Below are 21,541 nucleotides of genomic sequence, written 5' to 3'. Positions count from 1 at the left end.
GCAGATTTGCAATCATCACGAAGTAAAAATTTTTGATTTAAAATATCATCTTGAAATTTTTGAATACATAAAACTGTAGATAAAATTTCTTTTTTAATAGTACTATAATTTAATTGTGCTTTATTCCAGACACCAGAATGATAACGAACAATTTGTTCAGGGGAATGAGGAGTGGCTTACTGAAGGAGAATGCCACCATAACCAATATCAGAAGCATCAGTTTGAATAATTTTGAATGAATTCTCAGTAGGAATACCAAGACAAGGAAGGGACTTAACATACTGCTTGACTTGTTGGACAATATTAGTATGAACAGAAGACCAAGGAGGCGGATTATCTTTTAACCGATCAAACAGAGGTTGACAGACTTTCCTAAGGTCTTGATAGAATTCGGCAATGTAATTGAGGGAACCTAAGAATCGTTGTAATTGGGTTTTATCAAGAATTTCATCAGGGAACTTAGATGCAAACTCAATGGAGCGACTAATTGGTAAAATGGTATTGTGGTGAATATCATATCCTAAAAACCTAACTTTAGTTTGGAACAGTTTAATCTTAGGAGCGGATATGACTAAACCATGACTTTTAATTGTATAAAAGAATGCAGTTAAATGTTTCCAATGTTCATTAATAGATTTTGAAAAAATTAATATGTCATCAATATAAACAATAAAAAAATGACTAAATGGGTTGAATATGTCATTCATTATGTTTTGAAATTCACTAGGAGCATTTTTTAATCCAAAGGGCATGACATTCCATTCATATTGACCAAAAGGTGTATTAAAAGCAGTTTTATATCGATCTTTAGGGTGAATTTGAATATGCCAAAAACCACTTTTTAAATCAAATTTACTAAAAATAACAGCCTGACTAAGGCGTTTAATCAAATCTTTCTTATTTGGAATAGGATATCGAATCCATTCTAAAACAGAGTTTAATGGTTTATAATTAATGACTAAGCGAGGGACACCTCGTTCTAATTCAGCATTTTTATTAACATAAAAAGCAGGACAAGACCATGGTGATTTGCTAGGACTAATTATTCGATTTTATAATAATTCATTAATTTCTTTTTTACACATTTCAAGTAAATCATGATTCATTTGAATAGGTCTAGACTTAGTAGGGATTTGTTTTTCATTAAAATCTTTAATGTATGGTAAAGTAACTACATGTTTTTTCCTATGCCAAAATGCAGTAGGTAAAGTTGAACAAACAGTTGATTCTAATTTTAATTTGAAATCATTAATTTGAGAAATAACAACTGGAACAGTTAATTGTTGGTCAATACGTTTATAATTAATTTCTTCTTTAAGAAAATTTAAATGTCGAGTTAATCTGTTAATAGTATGAGAAATAGAACAATCTTTTAATTGATTTAATTCTAACATTTCAGGTGGAGATAAAAGTTTAAATGTGACAGGTTGTCCTAAAACATGAGTAGTTATGCCTTCACTAGATGTAGTAAATGGATATAGTAAATAGATAAATGGCGTACCTAAAATAATTTTATCAGTCATGTTTTTTACTAAAACAAATGAAGTTTTAAAACATACATTATTTTGACAAATATGAACTTTAGGTAATTTGTATTTGATATACATTTGACTACCATTGGCAGATGTTAATTTCTCTTGACATTTTTCATAACATTTAGTAGGAAGCAAACCTTCTTGTACACAATTTAAATCAGCACCAATATCAATTAAAGCAATTAATTCAGTTTCAAAATCTTCAACATTGATTTTAATTTTCGAATACCATTTTTGTATATAGATTTTGTTAATTAGATTTAATCGTTTATCTTCAAGATTTTGTGATTGAGATCGATTATCAAATAAAAGTTTTTCTGGATTAGTATGATCAGAATCATGTTCAGAATTATTATCAAATTCATGTGAATTAGGTTTGAAATTATCTAAACTGTGATTAAGTTTTAGAGTAATAATTTCGTCCTCTAATTTTCGATCTTTATTCTGTAAATCTTTAATAGTTTGTTTAATTTGATGGATCTCAGACTGTAAATCTTGCAATGTAATTTCTTTGTTTTTATTTTTAAATCTTTCCAATGTCTTAGATAAGCTAATAATTGGTTTGTCAAACTTTGGTTTTTTATCTGAATGGATTAATAAAGATTTTAATTTATCAATATATTTTTGTTTGAGATTGGGATCATCTAATTTGCTAATTAATTCAATTAAAGCAGATTCTTCTTGAGTATTTTTTGTAAAAACGCTAATTTGTTTAACTGGTTTACAACAAACATCATTACATCCTATTGTGATGTTATTATTATCAGAATCAGTCTCGGGAGAGGTGTTATCTGAGGAGGAAGTGTTTGAATTATCAGAAGAGGTATCGCTGTCAGAGTGGTTTAATTGAAAGATTTCAAATATTTGATTTTTTGATTCATCATTTATTTGTAATTGATTAATCTTATCTTTTAATTTTTGTTTATCTTTGCATTTATTAGCATAATGACCTTTTTGACCACAATTATAGCATGTAATATCTTTATTAGATTTAGATTTTGGATGCGATTTTTTATAATGTTTCTTTTTGGGTTTAGTATAGAATTTATCATTGGATTTGGAAGGTGAATAGTTCTTTTTGTATTTATTGGAATATTTGGATTTATATTTGTGCTTAGAATATTTATGTGATTTCCTACGAGAGGGTGCGACAGGTGGTAAACCATATTGTTCACAGAAATTTCCTAATTTGTATTTAGCTTTGTGTTTATCTTTAGTGGCTTTTTGACTAAGTTTAAGATCAATACACATTTTTAATCCTTCATTTTGAATAGTGCTAATAATATCGCCATAAGTTAAGTTATCATATTCAATAACACCAGTAGGTTGACTAAGAACATCTCTAATTTTATGAGCAAACAAACTAGGTAATCCATTAATGAATTTTTCTTTCCAAAATGATTTGGTACAGTCTTCTCTTAACATAACTCTAGAGGTAAATACATCTTTATACCATCTAAAATCACTTAAGGTTGGACAAGTAAGATTACTAAGTTGATCATGTATGCGAGAATAGATATTAGTAGGGGTTCCAATAAAATGTCTAACAATTGTATAAATTAATGCATTAATACCATCAGGATGGCAACAGCCAATATTTTCATCAAAGATAGGTAGACCATTTTCATCAGTTTGATTTGCATGAATTATTGATTCACGTTCATCTTCAGTAAGATATTTTTCCCACCAAGATTTGAGCATACCAGTGAAACTAGAGGTAATGAGGGAAACAATTTCAGGTTGAGAGTATTGGGGATAGTTAGAGAGATAACTGTTGGAAACCATAGATAGATGATTTAATTTTTGGAGGATTTGATCTTCGCTGAGACCATCAATATTCCATTCGTATAATTTTTTAGCAGATACAGAAAATTGATTATTAAGATTAGTTTCTTCGAATTGGAGATCAACAGGAGTAGGTCGAGAATACCAATTTTTTGTGGTTTGGGGATTAATTTTAGGATAATGAATTTTTTTAAGAGTAGGAGATTGGAATTGTTGGGCTAATTGGTTTATCTCATTATCAGTGGTGTCAGTATCAGATTGGGTAGAAATGTCGTTAGCATAAGGTTGGTGATTTAGAACAGTGAGACCTTTATCCTTAGAGGGTGAAGCATTATCAGAGGTAGATAATTTAGTAAATAATTTTTCAATAGCTTTAACAGTAGATTGATCATTGGTGACTAAACTAGTTCTTTTGGAACGGTTACTGGGTAGATTTAGTAAAGGAGGATCTAAGGGTTGTTTAGTAGATGTAGTTTGAACAGATTCTAAATTAGTTTCTATTTTGTCTAATTTTTTGCCAATTGTATTTAAACATTGATTAGTATAATTATTTTGTTCAATAACCTTTTTAATTTCATTGTCATTTCCAGGTAATTTGAAGGGTGAAGTAGGGATTTCAGAACCTTGTTGAGTAAGGATGATTTTTTCTAAAGGAGGATGACTAAAACTAACCGAAGTAGTGTCAGAAGTTTTCCATTTATGTTTGGTGATTGTATTTATCTTTTTATAATATTTATCAACATATTCTAACAGAGATAATTCAAAACCATATTCAATCATAAAATCATACCATTGGCGAGAGATTTTAGACATTTGGGCAGAATTATATTTAGCATAGTAAGCATGGCGAAGTATTTTATTTTTTGGAGATTTAAATTCAATGAGTAATTTATCTAAATCTGGTTTAAAATCTTTTTTGATGGTCATTAGTTGAGGATTGACAGGAGGTATAAATTCTTCAAAATCAGTTTGGGTGGGGGAATTGTTGGAAGCAATTTCTTCTTCTGGTAAATGTGTGTGTGTAGTATAAACAGGTTTACTAATTTGAGAGGAAGTAGTATTATCAATGCCTTTTAATTTACTAGTTGAGGTTTGACCAAGATGGATTTGACTATTTTTGCGAAATAATGGAGTATTAAATATTTCATCTTCAGTTTCAATTTCAGTGGGAACACTAGATGTACTATGTCGAGAAGATTGACTTCGATTAAATTTAATTCGTACAGAACCATCATTAAACTGTTGAATATTTTGGATGTCTTGAATTGAGGATTGTTGTGAATTATGTTTGTAATTTTTATTAACAGTAATCCATTGATCAGGTAAATCTACATTTTTCCATTCAATCATTTGAGGAACATTAATATGTGATTCTCCAGTATTACTACTACTTTGGATTAATAGAGTTTTATCTCTAGGACTCTTATGTAAAGCATGAACATTTAGATTAGTTTGCATACATTTATAATGAACACGATATATTAAAGCAATATTATGAACTTTTTCTTTCATGTTAGTAAATGAACCATGTAATTGAATATTTAATGTTAATGCATCTAAAATATGTGGATCACGTAAACTTAGTGTAAAATCAGGAAAACAATTAAAATGTACTGGACCTTTATGAAGACCAGTTTCCATCATACCCATTAAACTATCATTGTAATCAAGAAAACGAGCATCTCTTAAACATAATAAAACAGAGGTATTTTTTCCGACTATAGTTAATGGATTAACACCAACTTGAATTAAACCAATGTGCATAAAATTGTAACCATTATTTAAATGTCTTTTGATTAACTTAGCATCAAATAATTGACAGGTTTCTCTAGGTTTTTCTGAAGCATAAACTTGTTCAATAGCTTTAACATGTAATGTAACTTTAAAAACGTTCTGTATAAAAGTAGTTTTATAAATTTCTTTGATTGGTAATTTAGGTATATTCCATCCAACATCAATTTTATAAATCACATTTTGAACATGTAATGTCATATTAATATTAATATGGCCCACGTCGATAATAAGAAGTTAATAATAATGAATGTTTGATAATGCAAATCAATATTTAAAATTAACAAATATATTAAGTAAAAATTATTTAAATCTGTTTAATAATTATAATTTATATGATTTAAAATTTCAAATGACACTTATAGTGTAAGCTAAAATTTGAAAATTTTGAATTAATATAATATTAATTTAATTTTGACTGAATTTACTACAACCACTCCAACCCTACCATTACTACAACACTATCGCCGTAACTATTGTGGTCGCCAACACCTCCACCATCACTACAATATAAAAATTAAAAACTAAAATTTGAAATTTTTTATTTTGTTCATATTAAACAACTCATTGGAGTTTATCATTTAAATTTGATCCACTTTTCAAACCCAATGACATAAATATCTAAGACAATTCTCTATCATATCTTCTCTAAGAGTAATGTTAGAGATCCTAAAAGTTCTATCAAATATCTCACGTGAGTGTGGGACGCACATGAGACCCATATAGTATGGGTTTCACACTCATGTCAGACATTTGGTAGAATTTTTGGAATTTTTAGTATTTTTCCTTCTCTAATCATCAACTAATCATCTCACTTACACATCATTGGGTCTACAAAATTAATCTACAAATTTCTGTCAAATTTTTATCAAATATTTTTTGAGTTTAGAAAATTCAACACTCAGTATTATCAAACACCGGCTAATTAACTAAGGAGAAAATTTTATGGAAAAAAGGCACACCTCAATTAGATTGTTACATACCGTAAACCAATTGTGAGCAAACACTTTAACCACAAACAAAGACAACTGAAAATGAACATAATTGGAAAGCGGAGGCAAACAAAGCATAAGCACTTACATCAAAACAAATTACAAAACACCCTCTCAAACTAACTAATGAACAACAAATTCTTCCATCAAGAGACTAAGCAAAAAAATCCAACCAGAATAACAGCCAAACCAAGATGAATAGCAAGTCATTAGAAAACTGTCTTCTCCAATGAATTGACTCCCCGGAGAGCACATCCATCCCCAAACCTTAAATAAAGCGGAATACCTCCTCTACCATGCTTCAAATTGCCACTGGTTAGCAAAGCACATCAGAAAGTCCAAAGCAAAATAAATAAATCAGTAACAGCTTCAACAAAAGTAGAGAAAAGAACTAAAATTCATAGTAGTTATTCAAAATCCTTAACATCATGAAGAATATCCAGCACATAACATTTTAACGTCACACAACATAACATAATTATAAGGAGAAAGAGCAAGAATTATTGCCTACCAAATCTCTCTCTAGTCCCGAAGCAACCAATTGCCAAGTTAGTGCACAAAGGTTGAGGTTATAGATCGTCACAAATCCAACACGTCAGCGTATCGCTGCCAAGACGGTAGACTTTTTTGCTCACTGGATGCACTCCAGATGCATTTCCAGGAACGACATTTCCATAGAGAGAAAATTGTAATTGGGAGGATGCTTCTTCACTAGTTGATTGGCTACTCTTCTCTTCTTCCTCCTTGTATACAAGATGGACTCCGACCTCCCTCACTTGAAAATCTTCATTTCCAACCACTGAAATATTCAGTTCATCCCCACCTTCCAATTGATTTTCAAACTTCCAATAACTTAACCACATCATATCCTCATTAGCTTCTGGAATGCCAAAGGCAAATGGGGAATGACTCCAAGTCAAACTCTTGGTCCTATTATTGATAATAGTATGTGTGTTACTATTGTAGTAAGGAACTTTTGTATTATTGGAAAATGCATAAATAGAACACACACTCAAGGCTTGAATTCTGAAATGCGATGGCACAATAAAAGATATTGAAGATCCTGTATTTTTAAGATTAAACCAAGTTGGAATCTTGCTTTCCGAAAGATAAGCGTAAAATATGTGTTCTTCATGACATCCCTGTACTAAAGAAGCCATAATTTAACCATTACAATTTTTTATTATTTTTATTTTTGTTTATTTTGAGAGAGGGAGAGAGAGAGAGAGAGAGAGAGAGAGAGAGAGAGAGAGAGAGGGAGACCTGTAGGGGAAGCTTCCTTGGATTCTCTGAGTACCTGCTTGAAAGCGTAACAGTTGGGCTTCCCATGGATCCTAAGTTGGGCAAGCCCAAATTATTCATTATCTCCATGTCAATATTCCCTAGGGGTTCTAATTTAAATTCGCCCATAATCTCAACTATATTGTCGCGCATACCATAGAATAGAAATGGGCTCCAGTGCTTGATCACAACAAATTGATTCTTCCATATGTACTCCATGGTTGATGGAGCTGAATGCAACGCACATTTCAACTCTTCCAAATTCTGCAAGATTATAGATACATCATAGAGGTTCTTTAATTCTACGGTTGATGGAAATGATTGAAATGTTACTTTCTCCAACAATGTACATTCAGCGATCGACAATACTTTCACATTTTGCTCCACTGTAAGTGATTGAAGCCGTTTGCACTCATTTAATTTAAGGATCTGAAGTCCAGTAAGACCTCTGATACAATTCGGGAGGCTACAAAATGGATTATTGCTCAAATTTAATATCTGCAATGAGGATAGGTTGCTAAGATCCTTTGGAAAAGTATCGTCTGATAAATTGCATTCCACAAGACTTAAGTGTACCAAATACTGTGGTAAAAGAGCACATGAAATTTCTACACTTCTTCTTGGTTTTGATAGAGAAAGCCAGATGAATGAATACCGTGGTTTGACCTCCTTAGTGGAATAGAGTAATTGAATTATGGCAATTCTATTTGCAATGAGCTTTGTTAAAGAATCCATAGTCCCTATCTCTGTTGGCAATTCCTTAATATTTGAGCAACCGGAGATGTCAAGTGTTTCCAAAAATTTTAGCATAACAATGCTTCTTGGAAGCTTCCTTAGATTTTTGCAATCTTTTAAATTTAATAAAACAAGTCTCTGAAGGTGTCCAATAGATTCATGAACCTCTACCAGCCGTGCACAATTTTCAAGTATTAGTCGGTCAAGATTGGGCACGTCCAAGAAATCAGGAGTTTCAGAAAGGCAATGGGAATGACTAAGATCAAGGATTTTTAATGACTCGAGAAACTGTAATAAAAAAAAATTGTTGGCTATTAATGTTTATTTTTATTCTCAAACAAAATTGAAGGATAAATGACAGTTTTAGTCCTTCAAGGTTCAATTTTGTTATTTTGGTCCTCAAAATTATCAATTTGGTCATATATGTAACGTCCCTTTATATTGATAACGGAAAAAAATATTTAATCTTTGGTGAAAAATGATTTTGGTCCCTAAAGTATGTGTTCCTTGTCATTTTAGTTCCTTAAATTTCAATTTTGTCATTTTGATCTTCAAAGTCGTCAATTTGAGCTAGAACCAAATTGACTCAAATTGATAATTTTAAGGACTAAAATAACAAAATTAGAACTTAAAGAACTAAAAATAACAAAAAAATGCATACTTTGGGGATTAAAATTGTCTTTCATTCATATTCCTGTTATCAATGTAGATGGATGTAAGACTTAGGACCAAATTGACCCAAATTGACAATTTTGAGGACTAAAAATACGAAATTTAAATTAAAGGACTACAATGACCAACAACGTATACTTTAGAGACTAAAAGTGTCTTTTATCCAAATTGAAATGAAAACAAAGAAATGAGTAACATACCTTAGTTCCTTCCCAAACTTTTTGCAAGTTATTGTACCGCATCTCAAGAACAACTAGGCTCTCCAAAGGGAAATCATCACATATAGATTTGAAAGGGAATTCATGCCAAGACAACCATCGTAATCCTTTAGGAAAATTTTCAAAGCTTCCACTGACTTGTAAATATTTGAGTTGCAAAAGTTTTAGTTTCCGAATCCTTGCAAATGCATCAATTTCCAAAGCTATCTTATCTAAATTTCCTAGAGTTGTGCCTTCTGTATGGTAGGAGAAGATGCCAAACCAAGGTCTTTTAAACGAATTTGCTTGATGTTTTCTATTGACACCAAAGACTGTCCTGCAATATTTATCTTCCAAAAAATTCATATCAAGTATCAAGCCTTCAATTTTTCCTGTCCCCTGACAAAGAATGAGAAGGAGATGGCATTGATAAAAAAGAGTAATGCAATACAAACAAAATTTTTGTACGAAATTCTCATGCAAAATGATGTAGCTTTTGTTTCAAATAAAAACACCCACCAATGTGACTTACAATTTCAAAAATCTGACTAAAACATCATTCTAAATGATTTTTTTTTTTTTGGTATAAATTTTCGAAGTTTGGATCATTTTTTTATAGTAATTAACTACACAAATAGATACAAAAATAAATGAGGAGCAAGGTTAATTCTTACTGTATTTTCTCTCAAGACATTAAAGGAATCCTTATGATTCCAGAGTCTACTACGTTCTCCTGGCTCGTTAGGTGATTATTGGCGCACAATTTCTCTTCCCATTTCTTGAACCAATTGATGCATCACCAACTTTTTGCCTTCATCAACCGTTAACAAGCATCTATCAATGAGATTTTGAATTCCAACCATTGCGTAAAAATCACATTCATTTAGAATTGTAACTACCAAATCTTCATCCATCCCAACAAAGAAACAAGCAACATGGAGGAATAAATTTTTGTCATGGTCATCTTGTAAAGAGTCATAGCTTATTTTGAGTTTTTCAATGACTTCAGAATTGGGAATTGCTTTCAATTTTTGTAGTTGACTTTTCCACACATTTAAGGTTCTTCCAGACAAAGAAGACCCCAAAATTTTGATAGCTAGTGGAAGCCCTCCACAATACTGTACCACCCTTTCCGAGTCTTCTATGAAACCATCAATGGGACGGTTTTTTCCAAAGGCATGCCAACTAAAGAGCTCCAAGGATTCATTATAATCCAAATTTTTAACCTTGTGAACCTTACAAACTTCATGAGCCCTTAGCAACCGCTCACGTCTAGTGGTTATGATGATTTTACTACCTTGAAAAAGCCAATCTCGCATTCCAAGTATTGCATCTAATTGGTCCATTGTATCCACGTCATCTAGAATTACAAAAACTCTTTTGCAACATAATGCATCTTTAATTTTAACAATTCCTTCGTGAACATTGTACAAATTTTCCTTTCTTTTCTTTAAAATGTCTGAATGAAGTTGTCTTTGTAACTGAAGTAAACCATTTGGTTGTTTTAGAGTTTCTCTTACATTTGCAAGAAAACTACTACCTTCGAATATTGAGAAGTATGAATTATATAGAAGTTTGGCAATGGTTGTCTTCCCTATTCCACCTATCCCATAAATTGCGACTATACCAACATCACTACACTCATCTTGTAACCAAAGCCCAATATTTTTGGCTCGAGAATGCATTCCAATCAAGTAGGGGGAATTGCCCAAGATTGTGCATCTTAGTTTGTTTGCAACCACTTCTACAATTTTCTGGATAAATTTTGACTCGAATCTGAAAATAAGATCAAGATTAAAAATAAAGCACAATAAGGATGTCGTGACTAGAACTTAATTATAAATTCTCATGCAATAATGAACAAAATGACTATGTTATTCTATTTGGTGAAACAATTGGATGAGTCCTAGATGAAAAGAAAAGGGTTTCACAATCATGGTTGTGCATCAATATTATTTTTTCTAATATAAATTGTTTTCTCTATTTTGCAATTTTTTTTGTTTGTTATTTATATAGTAAGCTAAGCTATTAAAATTTTTGAAGAATAGTCTAGTTTTTTTTCAATAAAATTTTTAGGGTTAATTATACCAAAACCCCTCAACTATTAGTAAATATCATTTATCTCCACAACTATGAATATCCATACTTTTTGACCATTTTAACAATAAAAGTGTATAATTTTCACCCCCTCTAGACCACCTCTAGAATTAGTCAATTTGTATGATTTTTATAGTTAAGAGGGTCAATAGGTACAGATTCACAGATGGGGGTAAAGTGATACACACTACTAGTTGAGGGGGTCTGTCTTGGTGTAATTGACCCAAATTTTTATGGTTGGAAATGAATAACTTCATATCATCTTTTCAAATAACTTAAAAGGGAGAAGCATACTCAAGAAATCATAGTTAATAAATTCAAACTTTTTTAGAGTATTACGAAGAACTTCTTGTGAACCTGTACCTATTTGAAAAGAAATCGACTTGTAGTATGTTGGGATATTCCCTCGAGGACAATTTAACTCTTGTATTTAAAGGTTGTGTTCTAAAAATTAAAAACATCAAACTCTTGTAGTTAAGGAAAAGAAAATTTCATTCCAAATTTTGATTAAATAATTCTTAATCTAAAAGACCCTCGTATGAAATACTTTTAATGGATAAATTACAATTTGCACCCTTACACTTTGCACCAAACTCACTTTGGCCCCTACATATGAAATCATGTGTAGCACCTGTATCCTTCAAAGCTTATGGGAAAGTGTATTCAAATCCTTTATTTTTATTTTGGAAATCTTTGGTGTTGTTATGGGTTGGTTTTGGAGGAGTACAATCCGATTTAAACTTGTTGGGTTTGGTTGTTCGCACTTATTCTTGTCAAAAGTTCCTTGGAGACTTAGAAATTCCATTCTAGGGTCGACACCAGCCTTCCTAAGGGTCGACCCTTACCTGTTGGTGAAGTTTCTGGGAGTGTTGCTGAAAGATAGGGTAGACACCAGACTGGGAGAGGGTCGACCCTCTTATGTTTGTGTGTTAGTTGCTGGAAGATAGGGTAGACACCAGACTAGGAGAGGGTCGACCCTCTTATGTTTGCGTGTTAGTTGCTGGAAGATAGGGTAGACACCAGACTGGGAGAGGGTCGACCCTCTTATGTTTGTGTGTTGGTTGCTGGAAGATAGGGTCGACCCCCTCATGTCTAAGGGTCGGCCCCTACGTGTTTTTTTCAGATTTTTGAGGTCCAAATGGGCCCTATCTAAGGGAGTTTTTTGGCCTATTATTTTATTTGACCTTAGGGCTTTTCCTCACTACTATAAATAGGCCCAAACCATTTTTCACTCATGATTTTCCTTCCCTTTTTCCTTTTAAACCGTGATTCTCTCTTTTCTCTCTAAAACTCAACTTTTTCACTTAAATCTCTAGATCTACTCACCTAGAGCGATCTTTTCACCTTGCTCCTTTGAAATAAAGTGTTGAGCTTGTCAAGGGCTTCGTTTTGATCCGAGCAAAACGTGGTTTTGTCACCATCAACTTTTGAGCTTTCTCTCTTCTCTCTCATCTAAGCTTGAGGTAGGGATTTTCTACACTCTAATATGGTTTTTAGCTTAGTTATTTGCTATTGTGTATAGATGATGAGATTCGGTTGTAGTTTGGACAAATCTAAGATTTGGGTGTTATATGGAAAAGAGGGGTTTTTGATGAATACGGGGTAAATGAGTATGAGGCTTGAGTATAAGATCAAGTTGCGCCAAAATAGTTGTTTTTGGTGTTTGGGTTGATATTTGGTAAAAAGGGGAATTTTTCCCTAATTTGATTAAGTCATTATTTTGCACAAATAAGTGGGATTAACATTGAAAATGTGAAATTGGAAGGTTGTGGCTATAAATGGTAATATTGGATATGTATTATCTCACCTATGGAAGTTTTGAATAAACTATTTATTTTGATATTGAACATCTCTTTAGAAATAATTGTATTGGGCTATCGGTGGAGGATAGCTATGATTGTGTAGAAATTACATGAAGATTAGGCAATTTAATGCTAATCCATTGTTGGTGTCATTGAATATGACCATGTTATAAATGCATTGTATATGTATGTTTATTGGGAGGAGAAAGGAGATATACTCCATATGTGATTATGTTTATAAATACATTGCATATGTATATTTGTTTGGGAGGAGAAAGGGTATGGACTCCATTTAAAGCAAGTTGGCTGGGGTGTCCTGGGTGAAAGGCCCGAAATTTCGTATATAAATGGGTGCCGATTCCTTCGGACGAAATATCCGTAAAATGGCAGGTTTGAAGTGTTTATGTGTGTTTTGCATAGTTGGAAAATCATTGAGTTGTAGTATCATTTTGGTTGTTGAAAGATAATGAATTTAACTCATGAATTGAGTAGCATATATGAACTGGAAATGAATTGAAGGAAAATGAATTGAGTAGCATATATGAACAGAATCTAATCATGTGATACGAATGTGACTACAACATGAGGGTAAGGAAAATCATCTACACTTTCCACCAATACACACTTTATCCCAAAATTTACATTAACATATGATTGTATTAGACTAAAACAAAACTCAGATTGTGAACAATTAAGAAGATGAACAAGGATTTTGTATAAATTAGAATCACGAAACTCTATTTTTCATGGTAACACAATCTTTTGTTTATTTATCTTTCTTTCTCTTTGATTTCTTTGTTGTATTTTATAGCGATCTAGGCTTAGACCCGACCCATTTATTGCTTTTGAATCTGGGAAACCATATCCGTAGCTATTGTCCTTTCTTTTTCCCTTGTTGGGTTATGGCTTGAGGGTCGACACCATCCCTGGTGGTGTCGACACTGCCTTTTTTTCTTTGTTTTGTTCTACTTCGGGGGTCGACACCAGCCTCGGTGGTGTCGACACCACCTTGTTGCTGGCTCTTGGTGTAGCTATTGAAATTTGTGGTCGACACCAGTCTTGGTGGTGTCGACACTCACCCTGTTATTGGCCTTTGAGGTCGACACAAGTCTTGGTGGGGTCGACCCTTCCATTACTGCTTTGTCTTGGATTGCATTATGAAAAATAGGGTTGACACCACTGTCTCCTAGGGTTGACCCTCATCTTCAGCAGAACATTAGTGTCTCAAATTTTCTTCCTAAGGGTCAACACCACTGTCGCAATGGTCGACCCTTGTGAGTTATTTCTAGATTTGGGTTCGGTTTTGGGCCCTACTTTTTGGGGGTTTGACTTATTTCTTCCTTCGACTTTAGGGCTATTATTCTACCACTATAAATAGACCCCAAACATACTTTTCTTACTCGCTTTTCCTCTCTTTCTCTCTCTCTCTCTCTCTCTCTCTCTCTCTCTCTCTCTCTCTCTCTCTTCTCTCTTTAAACCGTGACTTCTTTCTTTTCTCTCAAAACTCAACTTTTCTCACCTTGATCTTCAGATCTACTCACTTAGAGCTACCTTAACATCTTGGTCAATTGAAATAGATTGTAGATTGTCTCAAAGGCTTCCTTTTGATCCAAGTGGCTCGTGATTTCGTTGACGTTGAGTTTTCCGAGTTCTTCTCTTCCACCTTCTAAGCTTGAGATAGGGATTCTCTACACTCCCTTATGAGTCTTAACTTAGTTATTTGTTTTTATAAAACCACTTTGTGAATGAAACAGATTTTTGAACAATCTTGGGTTTTGGTTCGAAATCAAACGGAGGGGTTTTCAAATGGTCTATTGGGAATGGTTGTGGATAGATGTATATAAATGAGATATAATGAAATGATGGGTTTTATCTAGAAAAATGGTTTATAAAAGAAAGATGATTTTTGCCCTAGAAATCTCAAGTGTTGATTTTGTATTGATAAATGGAAAAGGTGTTAAAATTGTGAAATTGGGTTGATGTTGATGAGGATGGTGGAGTTGGGTATGTATTACCACTCACATCTTGGAATTTGAAAGTTTATGCTGATGAAAATTATTTATTGTCTAAAGATATCTGTTTTGGGCTATCGGTGGAGGATAACTATGATTATCGTAGAAATTGCATGAGAACTAAGTAATTTGGAACTATTTTCTGATTCATTTGCATTGGGCATTTTTGCGTATTATCACATTGAACATGTATATTGTTTTGAGAGAAATGGTGAATACTTGGTGAATCTGGGTAGAGGATGTGGTTACAATGTTAAGTTAGCCTGTGTGTCCTTGGTGAAATACCAAAAACTCGCGCAGATAGGTATCGAGCCTTCCGATTAATACCGGTAAAAATGACAAATTGGTAGTACTTGTATAGTCTACTTGTAGGCACGTACGTAGAGATTCACAGAGTAGAATTGATTGTCCTACTTTCTATTGAGAAGGAAATGTTTTATGAATTGTGATATAAACCTAGCATTACTTGGTTTGAAAGAGATATAAAATGTTTTGTCACTAGTATTGCATATGCATTTCACCCTTATATCTTTGTTAAGATTCATATACCGTGTCGGATTATTTCTATTGGGCTTTGGCTCAGCCTATATAGGAAAACTATTTTCAGGTGTTGATGATATGCCTCCGCCAAGGCAATAGCTTGGGAGGACTTGGAAGCAAGAGCTTCATTTTGCATATTTTCATTGTATTTATTTGTACAAGCTGAGGGCTTTAACCGTATTGGATTTTCCATCCATTTTGTTGTCACCAAGCACTGTCTTGGAAAACTGTAAGCTTTTAGGGCATTTCTTTTTGCTTGAAGTTCATTCTATTGTGTAACATATGCTATATATTTAGGGATACACTTATTAATGTATATCTGCATATGCTACTCTTTTGTAAACTTATTAGGGACTTAATGGAATATAATTACCATCTTATTATTGTCATTTACTAATATTGCGGTTGGGTTATTGTGGTTATTTTGGGGCGTTACAACTTGGTATCAGAGCGTACCAGGTTTGAATACTTTGGGTACATGGGAAGTGGTTCTTACCATAATGGGTTTATCTCGCTTGATAGAGATATTTATAAGTATGGTACTCTTTGTGGTAACATGCTTACATGACTAAGTGGGTATGGAATTTAATTTCTAAGTTGTTGATAGAATAACACTTGATTGCTGCTATTTCTAATTGGAACTCTGGCAGCGCCGCGAAACAATCATTATCTAGAAAAGAAGTTCGTATGTGCTTATGTGATTATGTGCTTATGTGGAGTGAATTATCTGTTGTCCATCGCATTAGGACATGAGTGAGTTAGCTTTGGCATATTTATAAATGTACTAATCTCTGGTGTTACCTTTATTAGGATGTTAGGACGTAGGCGTGGTGGTAGTAGGCATGGCAGGCCTAGACAGCAGGAGGTGCCGTTACCGAATGATATTCCAGGGCAAAAAGAAGGGGTCAGTCAGGCCAATGTGACTAAACTAGTGGGTCAGCAGGCCATGGGTGCTTTGGCCCTTGAAATGGCCAGAGCTTTACGAGAATCCATGGACATTTTTAGGGCTGAAAATCAAGTCCAGGCCCATGTTGCTAAGACAAGGCCGTCCTTCTTAAAGAGGGAGTTCTACTGGTCTAATCCGGACGAGTTTATAGGGGATCCGAAAGAGCCCTTGTAAGCGAATGAATGGCTCAAGCAGATGATTAAGATGTTCGAGATGCTTGGCATCGAGGACGATGGGTTGAGAGTGACCTTGGCATCCTTCCAGCTGAAGGAAAATACCGGACAGTGGTGGAAGGAAGTTTGCGCGTGGGCGCATTGGGGTGACTTAGGAGGCCTTTACCAACACCTTCCAGGACAAGTTCTTGCCTCCCACCGCTAGGGAGAAGTTGAGAGATCAGTTTCTGAAGCTCAAGCAGCTTAGCTTACTTGTAGCCGAGTTTGAGGCAACTATCACTAGCCTCTCTAGATTTGCATCGAAACTCATGGTGATAGAAGAACACCGTTGTATCGAGTTTGAGAAATGATTAAGGATTGGGCTTCTTTTCAAAGTAGTTGAGTCAGTGATTAGGGACTATGGACTCCTTGTAGAGGCGTCGACTCATCTGGAGACCGTGGTTCAGGTGGAGGAAGAGCGGATGAGGGGCTCCAGGAGAAATTATGAGGTTCAAGGAGAGACTGAGGATAGTAAGAGGCAGAGGGGTTCTAACCCACAGTAGTCCTAGGGAGCATAGTCTAGGTATACTTTTCCTATACCGGGTTCCAAGTCAGGGAGAGGTGGTCAGGGAGGGATCACTTGTTTCAAGTGTAGCCAGCTGGGTCATAAGTCCACTATTTGCCTGAAGAAGAGAGGAGGGCAGTCGTCTGCACCATCAGAGGAGGGCTCGTTCACAGAGCTAAAGTCAGGAGAGAGGGCAGTTGCCTACCTGTTATAAATGTCACTACTACAAAAACAGATAAAGATCACACTTTTTTTGTGTGATGTATGTTATTTAATCACACCTTTTAAGTTTTATTAAAGTGTGATCTTTGGGAGTGTGATTAAAAAGGGTCATTTTTAATCACACTTTTTAAGTGTGCTTAATAACATCTAGATCACACCTTTTAAGTGTGATTAAAAATATTTAGATCACATCTTTTATGTGTGATTAAAAATATTTAGATCACACCTTTTGAGTGTGATTAAAAATATTTTGATCACACCTTTTAAGTGTGATCTTTGAAAGTGTGATTAAAAAGAGTCATTTTTAATCACACTTTTTAAGTGTGATTAAAAATATTTAGATCACACCTTTTAAGTGTGATCTTTGGAAGTGTGATTAAAAAGAGTCATTTTTAATCACACTTAAAAAGTGTGATTAATAACATTTAGATCACACCTTTTAAGTGTGATTAAAAATATTTACATCACATCTTTTAAATGTGATTAATAATATTTAGATCACATCTTTTAAGTGTGATTAATAACTAATAAAATCTGTGATAAAAAAAAGATTCGACATATTTGAAAAATAATCAATATTATTTTTGTATGCACATTTGAAGAACGTAATACACACTATATACTATATTTTGAATCATAACCACGTATTGAATAGAATAACATCATATATTTCATAAATGGAAATTAAATATTCAAAAGTATATACAAAAGAATTAAATAAAAAAAATTAATTGTGCTTACATATATTAAAAAATGAAAAAACTTAAAAAAACAAAGTTCTTTAATTCTTGGACCATATTTTGCATCTCTCCAAAAAAATTCTGACCTGAAAAAAGAAAACACAAATTAATCCAGAAACCGCTGATGCATATGAATAAACTAAAAAGTTAATTCAGCAAACCAAAATAGGAACATTAATCATTTCTGGTTGATCTTAATCTTTTTGGAAGTAACTTCCCTGCAGCTCAGTGTCAATGGCATTGTAATTAGGAGATCACTAATGAGCATAGTATTTAAAAATGATAAATGCCAAGATTAACCTGAAAATTACCAGAGTCACTTGCTAAATGCCAAACCTACCAAATAGTATTATAGCGCCAAAAAAATGAGAAAATTTGGACTATGATTTACAAGAGGCTAGAGGTAAATGTGGCTTTACTCCAGAAGCCCCACAAATAGTTAAACATTGCAAACCTCATGTATTCAGCCTATGCTTCTTGTAACTAGTACCTCGATCCTATTTTTATCACAGCAGGTACATTCTTAGAGTAAGAATGATGTACCACAATATATATATATATATATATATAATAAGAATTTTTTTTTAACAATATGATTTTTCAGTAATGAATTATTAATTGACCTAATTGCAGAAGTAGAGAACTCATAACCCTTTCCCAAATATTTCTGTTTGTTTCATAAACCTAAATTACGTTTGACTAAGTACAACAATTTATTTATTTTTTGATACATCACACTAGCGAATTGTTTCTACATCAGAAAAACTTGGGAGACAACATTTTTATTTAAGAAGAGAAAAATAATAACCTTAAAGGCACCAAAAGAGGGAAGCAACCTACCTGCGTATCTTATGTAAACATTGAGATATTCGAAGCAGAAACAAGGAGAAGATATAAGAATTTTTCACAGCTATAAGATTTTTCGTTTTCACATTTAAGTCTTACAAATTAGACCATGTACGGTATAAAACATTCAGAGGAATATATACTTATGAGCAACAGGGTTGCCATAAAACACTGCATGAAAAAACAAATGAAGTCCTAAAAGAACTCACCAAGGGCTTGCAAAATCCATAATAGGTAGCATTACCAAGCAAGTTACAAGCTCTCGAGCAATGCACCGAACCAGGGGACATTGAGCTTCTTGTGGCCTCAGCAATACAGCTAACAACCCACCTATAATTTGCTGAAGAACCTGTAGCAAATAAAAGCATCAGAAGGCATGCTAACAATAAAATCAATAAGTAGAAATTTTTCATAAGAACACTCACACCTTGTCTCACACTCGGGAGAAATCAATGCAGGGTGAAGCTCCATTTCATGCTAGAAATATGGAAAAGACGGTGCACACGGAGATTCATTTCATGCTGCTGCTGCTGCTGCTGCTCAGCCCAAGCTGCAACAACCATATCACCTCGCCGGTCAAAAGCTTTTCGCTTTTTCATAAGCCACTCCAACGATGCTTGAGATGCCTGACAAACATAGCCATAAACACAACAAAATGAGAAACTATAAAGAGCTAAAGGAAAACATTTAATTTAAGAAAGTTTTCAACAAGAAGAAATTCATCCCTCCAAAGAACCTACACTTCAAATGTGTGGGAGTCATGTGTTTTGTTGAACTTAAAATTATGATTCGAAATCAACCAACTTTTGACTAAATAGAGGTAACAAAGAAAAAACCAATATACAGGTTCAGTGTAAAAATAAATAACTCAAATCACTTCAGTCAAGATCTTAACTTATCAATTCCCATGACCTTTAAGTGGTACCAGGTCTATGTGAAGAGGTGCCCAGAGGAGAAAGAAATAAGCTAACAAACTATGACAGGGCCTTGCATCACAACTCCCAGCTCCATAATAATCTCACAGCCTAAAGTGAATCAAATAAAATATTGAAAACAGTAACTGTTTCAATTGAAAACATGCCACCATAATATTCAGAGAACACAACCATGAAGAACTTGAAATTAAAAAGAACATGAAGAATGAATTTGTATAGATGACACCAAATGAAATTCAAACTTGCCACCTCAAAATGAATGGTAAATAAACTGAATAGCAAATAAATAAACAACTGTTGCTTACGCCTCAGTTACTTGACGAGAAGTTGTATTGAAGCCTAGAAGTGCTTATTTTTAAGAAGTTTTTCAAAACCAACATTGGGATGATGATGCACTAATCATGTTAAATGTCGACATAGCAGTTGAATAACATATGGAACACAATGCTTTTTTAGATATCAAGATAAAAAATTTCCTATATTTATTTATTTATTGGGAAGTAAACTAATGCTTGTGTTTCTGGAAAGAAAACTAAAAATCCCCAAAGGCAATGTAGGCGAAGAAACGTGAATCAAGAACCCCTCCCAAAAAAAAAAAAAAATCAAATGTCTATAAATTTTTTAAGGAATGGAAAGGGTGAATCACCTTCAAAACTTCATTAATGCCCTCAATAATGTAGTAAAAAATTGTCGTCCTCTCAGACTCAAAGGCATGCCAATGAACAAGGCATTTGTATATGAAACAAGCAGCCACTAGTTTACTATCTTTAAAACCCAAATCCTCTTTAATACAGCTTGAAAGAAATTCATAATTCTCCTGCATAACAATATTACTTTTAAAACCCTATTTAGTGGTGTAGAGAACTCATCAAGTAATTTACTCTGAGCAAGCAAAGTGAGTTAGAAATAAGAAGCTGTAATATTGTAAACAATAGGAGAAGAAAACCTGTTGTCTTTCAGTGGTTAACTTTGTCCTACGAGAATCAGATAAACCTTGTGAAAGGGGTGTTATAAGTTTTGTGGGTGTAGGGGATTCCTGCATCAAAGGTAATATATGAGAACAACAACGCAAAATTAGATTTCCTAGTTATGCAAAACAATGACTGATAGGGACAAATCTTACAAATACAGGCTTCTGATCAGCATAGGGAAGAGCAAGTGCAGCAGAGTACTTCTGTTTCATCAGAAAAGAGGAACTAATCACAAAACCATAGTTCCCACTTTCCAAGTACAAGGTCAACCAAACCATCCTATACAGAGTAGAGCTGGAATTTTCTTTCTATTTTCTTTCTTTTTCTTCTCATTTGTACTTTTTTTTTTTCCACTTTCTTACTGAAGGGATAGCTGAATATGCATCAAATTATAAACCATTTGCTATAGGTCATAACATAACAAAAATTAAAAAGGTGGAAAATCTACACATCTAGAATTTTCTTTCTATTTTCCTGCTTTTTCTTCTCATTTGTCCTCTCTTTCTTTCCATTTCTTTTCATATTCTTATTGAAGGGACAGCTGAACATGCATCAAATTGTAAACCGTTTGCTATAGGTCATAACACTAAAAAACAGGTTAAAAAGGAGCAAAATTTACATAGACACGCCGACACCGATGCATATACGTGGTTGCACAAACATACTACATATGCTATATGCATGTGCACATGAATGTGGATGTAAAGTAATGACTGAATCAAATC

The 21,541-nt window shown here is 33.5% G+C and overlaps 1 protein-coding gene across 1 annotated transcript; it reads right to left on the bottom strand.

The window, feature by feature from the left end:
• Positions 1-6,672: 6,672 nt before the first annotated feature.
• On the bottom strand, positions 6,673-21,094 carry LOC145791358 (disease resistance protein RML1A-like). The gene is made up of 10 exons (XM_082871710.1): positions 20,969-21,094; positions 20,792-20,881; positions 20,492-20,662; positions 19,414-19,536; positions 19,120-19,259; positions 18,924-18,974; positions 9,750-10,764; positions 8,992-9,387; positions 7,367-8,407; positions 6,673-7,245 (listed from the first exon to the last, which is right to left on the bottom strand). The coding sequence occupies exons 1-10, from the start codon at positions 21,092-21,094 to the stop codon at positions 6,673-6,675; spliced, it is 3,726 nt and encodes a 1,241-aa protein (XP_082727836.1).
• Between the last annotated feature and the right edge of the window lie 447 nt (positions 21,095-21,541).

This window comes from Camellia sinensis, chromosome 5 (genome assembly GCF_055761805.1).
Source record: "Camellia sinensis isolate YWXY chromosome 5, ASM5576180v1, whole genome shotgun sequence".
NCBI classification, from domain to species: domain Eukaryota; kingdom Viridiplantae; phylum Streptophyta; class Magnoliopsida; order Ericales; family Theaceae; genus Camellia; species Camellia sinensis.
The sequence above is the reverse complement of the archived record's forward strand: the minus strand, read 5'-3'. Positions and strand labels throughout refer to the sequence as shown.

What these genes read in the sequence shown, in the direction of transcription:
- LOC145791358 (XM_082871710.1), bottom strand. Translation starts at nt 21,094, where the DNA reads ATGGTTTGGTTGACCTTGTACTTGGAAAGTGGGAACTATGGTTTTGTG. An exon ending in TAACCACTGAAAGACAACAG is followed by an intron (nt 20,663 to 20,791) that starts GTTTTCTTCTCC and finishes ATTGTTATGCAG; the next exon opens with GAGAATTATGAATTTCTTTC. An exon ending in AAGTTTGGGAAGGAACTAAG is followed by an intron (nt 8,408 to 8,991) that starts GTATGTTACTCA and finishes TTTTTATTACAG; the next exon opens with TTTCTCGAGTCATTAAAAAT.